Source organism: Pogona vitticeps, chromosome 5 (genome assembly GCF_051106095.1).
Source record: "Pogona vitticeps strain Pit_001003342236 chromosome 5, PviZW2.1, whole genome shotgun sequence".
In the NCBI taxonomy this organism is placed as follows: domain Eukaryota; kingdom Metazoa; phylum Chordata; class Lepidosauria; order Squamata; family Agamidae; genus Pogona; species Pogona vitticeps.
Window position 1 is genome coordinate 169,725,605 of NC_135787.1, and position 9,967 is coordinate 169,735,571.

Below are 9,967 nucleotides of genomic sequence, written 5' to 3' on the forward strand. Positions count from 1 at the left end.
AGGGAGTAAAAAATAAATTTAAAAAATCAGCTTAGCTGGGCCTGCCATATACTTGTCTTCCTTGTATGCCAAACCTTGATGTAATCTGTGCTGCTCTCTCTTCCCTATGCGGACTCAGATTCAAATAATTGCTGTTTCTTTGACACAGCCCACATTTTGGTAATATATCCCAACCAGCAAGCTACAGTCTGAGCGTTCCCTCCTAATCATAAATGCAAAACTTGTTGGATCCTAGTTCGGAATTCTCACTTGGAGAGTAATAAGTCATGATTTGTTGGCTGAGAATAATAGTATATCATCTGTTGTTCTGAAAAAAAGGTACTTAGCTGAATTTAAGAATGTGAGGAGACTGGAGAGGAAGGTGATTGTAAATCCAGTTCTTCAAATCCATGGCTTGGGGTAATTAAGAACACTACTTCTAAGCTATAACACTTGAGGTTTTGCATTTTTAAGAAGATGTTTCTGATAATAAAAATGGGGATAATCACACAAATGTCATGTGTGGCCATCCTCGCACAAGTTGCAAGGTTGGTCTTGTGACAGGTCACACAACAAGAAGCCTGCTGGAGCAGGGAGAGAGAACTTAAGCAACTAAACTTCTACCTTCCATTTAGGCAATAGGATGCAGGGCTCTCTGTCTCACAGTACACCATCATCCTTATCACCCAATTAACTTATTCAATCTTATCTAATTCCAGCAGCTAAGCAGAAAGAAATACCAAGGAGTTCCATTTGGGCCAGAAATAATTTTGCCTAAAACCATGGGTACTGCCAACCAAAGTTGACAGTACTGGTTTAGATGGATCAAAAGTTTCACTCTGTATGTTCCATCTAATGATACTGCATATATTAGTGCAACTGTGCACATGCCACTTCTTTATTTAGATTTTGATTATTTTTGGATAACACCCATCAAGCCAGATAGAATGAGACTGTACTTTATTATCATTATTATTATTCCATTTTTATTTACAAGTATGTAAACTTATCACAGACGTACACAGAGGATCATCAGGCTGGTGAAATTAGGGTCCAATGCATGTTAATGACACAAGGTTGATTGATTCTCAAGGAGGCAAAAGGAGGACTTGTTTGTTAATAGACTTTATGGAAAATCCTATAAAAATGACATCATCGTTGTCTCATTGGCTGACATCACATATTGAAATACAGGGATTAATTTATGTTCTCGTTTTCCAACTTTAACACACCTTAGATGCAAATGCTTCAATATTAAGTCAATAATAGTTGCATTCCAGCCACACTGGAACATGTATTTCACAATTTAATCTGTGTTTTATTTCAGTAAATGTAAACTGTGACCTAAGTTTCATGGATTTCTACAAGGCTTAAGCTCAAATAACTTTTTGAGTAATAAGCAATATGTCCAGAGAAAGTTTTAGTAATTTAATTGTTTATTACAGAACTATCTGTCTGCAAATCAACCATAAGGAGAACCAGATAATTATTATAAGGCAAAGATAATAATGAAACTAACTCAACTGGTTTATTGTTCTCCATTTATTGTTCATTCTCTGAAATGAACAAAAACAAAGATCACAACAAATAAAGTCTATTTTATATATATTTTTAAAGCTAGTTCAGACATAATCATCAGTTCCCAAACACATGCTCTACTAGTAATAGCATAAATAATGAAATGTTAGTAGGAAAAATATTGTTTTCTTCTTACATAAGCATCTGAAGATTGCCCAAAATGAACTCCATTGGAGATAGGTACTCATGTTAGATAATGAACACACCTTTATTATATTTTTGTTGAGGACTAATTATGTCCTGCAGGAAATTCCATGCAAATGATGAAACCATAAAGTTCTGGAAAATAGAAGGAGATTGATGTGATAGAGGTGGTCTTGAAGATGTAAGTTTCTGAAGGTGGTATGTCCTAGGTACAAACTTCCTCAAACTCGCTGTAAGGAGATGAAGCTAAAGAGGTCTTAGATTCTCCATCACTGTTACAGTCTCTTCTTAAATTCAGTCCAGAAGCACCTGCAGCATCTGCAGCAGGAAGGGCTGCTTTAGCATTTGTCCCTAAAGGATGGTAGTCCAGCAAATTCTGAAGATGTTTGATGTAAGTTATGGCAGCTCTCAAGGTTTCCACTTTGCTGAGACGCTTGTCAGCAAGCTCTTTAGGAAGATGGTCTCGGAGCCGTGCGTACCCCTCATTCACACAACGAACCCTCTGCCTCTCTCTTTCGTTCCTCTTCCGAATGAAGGCAGGTTCAAAAGGGTAGTCATAGACCCCAACATATCCAGAAAAGGGTAGGTAGGAGAATCTTCCAGAATATCCATTGAAAGCTTGATGGTCCCAGTATGTTGGTTCAAAATGGAAAGGAACACTATATGGTTCTTGGAGTGGTATACTGTGAGGACTGGCAACGTGGCTGCTTCCAAAGGATGCTGGTCCTGAAAAGGAGATCCTGTTCAATAGCCCATCATCTTTATTACTTCCCATTTTAAACTATGCAACAGCTTCCAAAATAAGAAGTTAATTCTATAGAACTAATCCATCAGTGGGAAGGTTAAATAGACAAGATGCTCTGCTTCACAGTATACTTGATCTTCACAATGCTCACAGCTGCAGCAATATGCCCAGCGGTTTGTGGCAGCCGTCATTCCACTCTTCTGTCTGAATTATCTGCTGCGTTCGTGTATCTGTTATTACAGAGGCAGGATACCTTTTAATTTGTAAGGAGGCTTTTAGGACCATCACTCCACACTTTAAACCCTGGTTTTTCCTCTGATCTTCATATTTCAAAAGATAATGAGAGGGTTCCTGTGTTCCTTTTCTCCTACCTTGGATGTTTGACTAGAGAGGTAAAACCAAACATAAATAATCTTCCAGGGTGTAAACACTCCTCATGTATTGTAATCCACAGCGCCCTTTGATATTGCTTGCCTCCAAAAGGATGGGTAACTTGAAAGTTTGCAAGCATCTGCCAAGTCCTGCCAGAGCTCCTCCTCTGCCGCCTTTTTCTGAAGAATCAGGATCTCCTGTTGGCTGAAAAATCAGTCAAAGCCTTTCTCTGCCCAAGTCTGAAGGGCAAGAGGAGCCATTGTTTCCTTCTTCTGTTTTAAAGCAACTGGATCAGTCAGTTCACAGAAAAGTTTGCAAAGTTTTCCCATATCTGCCTAGTTTTGAGAGGTGGGGAGGGGGTAGACATCTCAGAGGTTTGGTATCAAGGGAAAGAGTGCTCCCTTGTGGTTATGTCAGTGAAGGTACAGTATCTACAAAAAACAGTTAATAAAGAATATTTATCTGCCTTTTAGCATGCCCTGCTCTTAGAAGGCATTGCCCTTGCAGTACATGCATCTTTACTCAAACATTCCCCTTATTTATATGCATGCATCCAATTTCTTCCCCTTTCTCTGCTGCTTCTCTGTAAAATTGTAGGTTGTATGTCCTTTGAGGCAATGACATCTCACCTCATACTTTGTAAAATGGCACACACATTAATGACACAAAACATCAGTATCAGTACAAGATAGACTATGTTTGCTTCACTTAAACTCATTTCTTGTGTTGTAAGCTTTGACAAGATGGGCATCCAATGTTCTGATTGTATTCTGGATAGATGCTACTAAGGATGTTGCCTATGAATGATTCCGTTTCAGTTTGATAATTGATGTAGCTGAATTGGCTGCTTGGTATTGGATTTCTTGAATTTATTTTAGTTTATCATTATCATGAATCAAACTGTGGTGATAAGGAAGTAGAGATCTTGAAAACACAAGTGTGGCGTTTACCCCGTGGACCCTGCTTGTTTCACCAAACACAGAGTTCACACGAGTATCCCAACACACCCTTTAACGCACTGCCACCAGTTGATCTCTTTATCAACTTATATTTCCTATGAAAGATTGAGGTCCATTCAGTACTGAACTTTTAAACAGAAACAGGTTTATTCATTACAAGATGTTTTAGGTATAGTTCTTAAGTACATTCTTAAAGTTACACAAAGCTTCAGTATTTTACTTCTATCTTAATACAGTTCACACTCTGACTAATCACTCATTAAACACTCTCTCTGCCTCAAACCCCTAAAACTCTTTCTCTCAACTCCGTCTCTGACTGAACTAACTAGACCAGTGGTGTCCAACCTTGGCCCTCCAGATGTTCTTAGACTACAGCTCCCAGAAGCCTTCACCACCACCTCTGCTGGCCAGGATTTCTGGGAGCTGAAGTCCAAGAACATCTGGAGGGCCAAAGTTGGACACCACTGAACTAGACTCTGACTCACACCTCCCTTCTAGTTTCTCAGGCTCCGCCTCCCAACAGCTCTCATTGGTGCAAGCAAATAAGCCGAAGCAAGGTGATCCCTACAATGAGTAAGAGCAAAGTAATACAGGTCCCCCTTTGTGCCCCTTCCCACTGAATTGGCAGCACTGTAGACAACAGAAGAAAAATAAAATATTTCTTCATATGAAGACACTGAAAAACAGCAAAATGCCAATAAAAGCTTGGGGCCCAAAATTAAAGTGATGACTGAATTAGACTACTGTAGCCACTTATATTTTTCACACATTGAAAAGAATGAGAAAACAAGATACATATTTGCGTAAAAGTACATGTGCGTGTTTATACACATGGATGCAAAATGAAACATTATTTTTGTAATTCAAAGAGAATAACGGTGTGTTTTGCTCAAATGGGAGAGACAGGGACTGAGACTGGGGGCTGTGTGTCTGATGAATCTCTTGTCCAGATGCGAATGGTAGATTTGCTACTTCTTCCTTACAATTCTTAAATGCTGAATGAGCCCTTCAAATGGCAGAGATCTTCAAAAGAAGAATTGTCTTCTGGCCACCCTTCAGATGGAGGCCCATCATTCCGAAGTGAAGATATGTGCCCCTAAGATAGAAACATCTAATTTAATCTCCACAGTATTCATAACGTGACTTTTCATTAAAATTGACAAATTACAGTGGCACTCTGTTCTGCAAAACCTTATATATTTTGGTACATAGTGCAAATTCTCTTCCAAATTGTTTCTCTGCCCCCCCCCCCCAGTATTTATTGTAAATTAATTTGGTATTAAATTCAAGTCTCCATTTCAGAGACAAATGCATATGTCTTTTTTTCATTATAAGAAAAAAAAAGTCTCATGGAGAGAATGTTCATTTGGGAGCGTAAGAAAGATATTATGGTATTGTTCCTGTTGAACATTTCCTTCTGCAACAGGTATAAGAAGAACAAAGTTAACAAGGCTGACTTTGTAGTAAGAAATAAAGTAATTATTTTGGAATATAAAATATCACATTGGGCATGTCACATCTTGCTTATGACAAGGAGCCATCTCTTCAAACTAATATTAAAAAGCAACTTTATATTGTTGTAGGTTTTTGGGGCTGTTTGGCTGTGTTCTGGAGGTTTTTTTCTTCCTAATGTTTTGCCAGTCGCGGTGGCTGGCGTCTTCAGAGGATAGGAGCTAGAACTCTGTGTTCTGTTGTAGTGTGTGGGATAGTTGAGTATTTGTAGCTGTGGGATCAACCTTTTGTCCTTTTCAAGAGATTGTGTGATTATGGTGATCATGGTGTTTTTTGTTATGGGTGTATTGTTGTGATAAGGGGGGAGAAGATCTGTCACTGTGATTGATGGGTGTCGTTAGCTAGTCTTTTGTGTTCAGTGATCACCGGTCCTTGTGGCTGGGTAGAGTTTGTTGGCCTTTTTACAGGCTGTATTTTTCAGTGCTGCAAACCAGGCTTTGTTGAGTATTAGACTTTCTTCTTTTTTGGTGAAGCTGTGCTGTTTGTGGATTTCAGTGGCTTCCCTGTGTAGTCTAACATAATGATTGCTGGTGTCGTCCAGTACTTCTGTATTTTGAAATAGGATTTAATGTCCAGCTTGTTTCAGGGCATGGTTAGCTACCACCAATTTTTCTGGTTGTTTTAGTCTGCAGTGTCTTTCATGTTCTTTGATTCTGGTGTGGATGCTGTGTTTTGTGGTCCCAGATATATATTGGTATATATCCTGTCCTCTGAAGATGCCGGCCACAGAGACTGGCAAAACATTAAGAAGAAAAACCTCCAGAGCCTGGCCAAACAGCCCAAAAAATAACCTGCAATAACCATCAGATCCCAGCCATGAAAGCCTTCAAGAATACAACTTTATTTTGTCTACATCTTAACAGTGGTGTGTCCTCCTTCTAAACAGATGTGTTGTCCCTATAAAAGAACTCTCCTAAGCATGTTGGCCTAATCAAATTCCACATTTTCTTAATGATCGATTTTCTTCTTGTTTTATTTCTGGATAAATGCCTAGCTGACATTTTAAACAATGGAAAACAATTTTTGATTGATTTCTTGGGAGGCTAGATGTTAACCTTCAGTCCTTTCCTCAGCCTTTTCCAACCCTTGTAAATAGCAGAGCCTGGAAAAATGACTTTTATGAACTATAGGTGCACAAGGTTGCAACAATGAGAGACCCTTGTCATAATGATGTCACACACATACACACAGACACACACAAAAAATTATGGAAAATTTGAATTACTTGGTATTTGAGAATAGTACATATGATATGAAAGCTAAGCTGCATGTTGACAACTGGGCTCTTTTAAAATAAAAAGTCTTCTAAGTTCCATGGCTGAGGCAGCCTGATAGTAAATGTACACCTTGCACAGAAATCGGGACACACTTGTGAGTAAGGTCATGATTCCTATATCAGGCATCAATCCCCACCTCCAAGACCTTTTTATACTTTATTTTCTTCCTCTGCAGTTGTCGGTCTTACACTGATTTAAAAACAGAAGATCACAGATTGTTGGCTTCTTCATTCGTTATTCCTGTAAACTATGCAACAATTGTTTTAATTTCAACATTGTTTTGAGTTTGGGATGGTGGACAAGAGAGCGTTAAATTAGCTCACTAGCTATAGTTGGGTCCATCCTTTGTCAGGCAAATGACAGACAATATATTGCTTTGAGAATTAGTCATTAGAGAACTTTTCACACATTTCATAATTCAGTGCATTTCCAATGGTTGTTCTGCAGCTATAAAACTAAGAAATATGAATACAATGTGAGCAACTGTGTTAATCTTACCCCTCTGTGCTTAAATCAGGAATATGCCAAGCTTTTTTGTTATGGGGTACATTCCCTCACAAGTAATCTGCTGCGGAATACATTCAGTGGTTGAAGGAGGCCAAAGCAAAGGCGAAGCCCTTAAGTGGATAGATCTATCCTTCCACTCTTCCTTCTACCTTCTATCTTTCCTTTGTCTTTCCCACTTAGGTGCAGGAAATGGAAGGATCACTCTTGCTAAATTTCTGAATGTATGCCTTGCAGAGTCCCTTTAAAATTTGGCTGTGGAGAACTTGAAGTTTAGTTGAGCAAGGACCAATGTGGCTCTAGAACTGCCAATTGTTCACCTCTATTGTAAGTTATCATCAATATACATTACACATTTTTTACAGTGGCTTAGATTCAAGCTGTATTGTAAAGGCTGTGAAAAACCGATCTTCCATTTGATTGGAGTTCCCATGGAACAACTGTCCTGTTTCCTAGGCTCCTCCCATTGACATGCAGCATTCTGAGGTCTTCCGATTCTTTGTGCTTTCTGACAAGCAAGTCTTTCTCTATGCACAGGAAAGACAGTAACAAGCATAAAACCTGTGTCCATCCTGGAGCATCATATCTGTAATCTGTTCATGGTGATGCTGTACATTACAAGATGGTACTCTTCTTTTATCATTTCCACAAGACATTACATTTTCCAACCACTTTCTGTATGTACTTCAGTTTATCCATGCTCCCAACCTATTTCCTCTGAGGTAGATTTTTGAAACAATTTGCTCTAAAGCAATAGCTAGACTGTTGGCTAGGATCATGTAGAACTACTTTAACTTATTGATTGAATTGATGTATTGGTTGAAAATGAGAGGTGAATATTAAAATGGGTTTATTCTTCTTTTTTTCAAAATCTACTGTAAGAGTAACATCTTGGTATTTGTACATGGAGTTTAAGCAATTTGTTGCCATAATCAACACAATCTCTTCAAGAAGCCAATATGTGGATAGGAAGGGTGTAGAACCAATGGTCCAGACATAGGAGGCACTGGAGCCAATTCCGTTACCTCTCACAACCAGGAACCCACAGAATGAATACCATGAACTCAATTCCCAGAAATTGCAGCCTTTTAGCCCAATCCTAGAAAAACAATCAAAATGTCTGTAAACTGCTTTAGCATGAGACATGACTGTGCAACATTGTGTTTGTGCATGAACACTAGATGCTATCTAAACAGACACACAGAGCTAGTCACAAATACACTTTATTAAGTACATTAATATGTATTTTTGCCATTCTCATTCTCGGTGCAGAATGATATGAATGGAATGTCCATTGGGATATTTGCAAAGTTACCTTCTGTGCCACACTCATAGAATAAAACATTATTTAAAAACCTTATTCACAGTGACACAGTATAGCAGAACACAGTGTCAACCCTGTTAAAATAATCTCTGCAATGAAAGGTTGCCAATATGTAGACAAAGGGGATTAACATTTTCTATTCATGATGATACCAAAGGAATATATACTTTAAAAAGGAAATTGATAGCTTGCTAATGAATGAATCTGGTGAGCCATGAAGGTGTTTTGGTTTTTCCTGTATTTCCTTCTAAGAACAAAAGGTGCAGACAGCTAAATACCTACAAGCTTCCTCCTGTGCAAATATTTTCCTGTGGTGCTTTCTTCTGAAATTACAGCAGAAAAAAAGTAGCTCATGTTTCAAAGTATGAAATGGCTCTTTTGGAACTTCTACTGCTATACTATGAGGGAAATGTGCAGACTGTTTACAACTGCATGTGCAACTTGTACTGTACAAGTGTGCTAGGTGACTACAATTACTGTATAGCACATTTATTTTATACACAAGCCAATGGTTAATTATCATAAGGAGTAATCTGATGTAGGGACGTGGTGGCGCTGCGGGCTAAACTGCAGAAGCCTGTGCTGCAGGGTCAGAAGACCAAGCAGTCGTAAGATCGAATCCACGTGACGGAGTGAGCTCCCGTCGCTTGTCCCAGCTCCTGCCAACCTAGCAGTTCGAAAGCATGCAAATGCAAGTAGATAAATAGGGACCACTTCGGTGGAAAGGTAACAGCGTTCCGTGTCTAAGTCGCACCGGCCATGTGACCACGGAAGATTGTCTTCGGACAAAAACGCTGGCTCTGTGGCTTGGAAACGGGGATGAGCACCGCCCCCTAGAGTCGAACACGACTGGACAAAAATTGTCAAGGGGAACCTTTACCTTTACCTTTTAATCTGATGTTTGCAGTTTGAGGTCATTATGGGTAACAGTATGGGCATACAATCTTATTTATTTTTGATATTTTGCATAATCTTCCAGCCAGAGCTCACAAGGCAGTGAAAAACTGTACATCCAAGATCAACAAATCGTTGAAAACCATAATCAAACTAGTAAACAGCTAGAAATACAACAACGAACACTTTTCTGAGTTAATGTTTTATATTTAACTAGCATCCTCTGTATCGAGGAAAATAGCTCGAAATCCATTTGCAGAAGTCCATCAAAAGCCTTAACATCTCTTGGGTAAAATAGCCTAAGTAGAGGTAGTATTAGGCAAAAAAAATAGAACAAGGAAAAAAACGTTGAAGCCTAACATAAAAATGTAAGTCTTTATAAGGAGGCACAATTATTTTTTTCTTCTGTTTTTGCCTTATGTTTCTGAATAGAGGCAAGTACTCCCTTCCCAACTCCTCCTCCTGCATAAATTGTCTTAAACGGTATGAAGGCAAAAAACGGCATAATTGAGTGGGGGGGCACTAAAGACGTTAAGGAACCTATCTCAAGAGGGAAAGACTATCCCCAGTCAGCATCCCTCACGTTTACAATACGGCGCCAGGCTGTGACACCAGCGAAAATAAAGAGGAGCGGATCTAAGGAGGAAGGAAAGCGCCGCCTCCTCGACCGTCGCGAGGA

General features: G+C 39.1%; 1 protein-coding gene across 1 annotated transcript; it reads right to left on the reverse strand.

Moving 5' to 3' along the window:
* Window positions 1–957: 957 nt before the first annotated feature.
* Window positions 958–9,299, reverse strand: ASCL4 (achaete-scute family bHLH transcription factor 4). The gene has a single exon (XM_078376203.1). It carries the CDS (start codon window positions 2,474–2,476, stop codon window positions 1,907–1,909), a length of 570 nt encoding a protein of 189 aa, XP_078232329.1. The 5' UTR covers window positions 2,477–9,299; the 3' UTR covers window positions 958–1,906.
* Between the last annotated feature and the right edge of the window lie 668 nt (window positions 9,300–9,967).

Coding starts and splice junctions, on each gene's coding strand:
- ASCL4 (XM_078376203.1), bottom strand. CDS start 2,476: ATGGGAAGTAATAAAGATGATGGGCTATTGAACAGGATCTCCTTTTCA.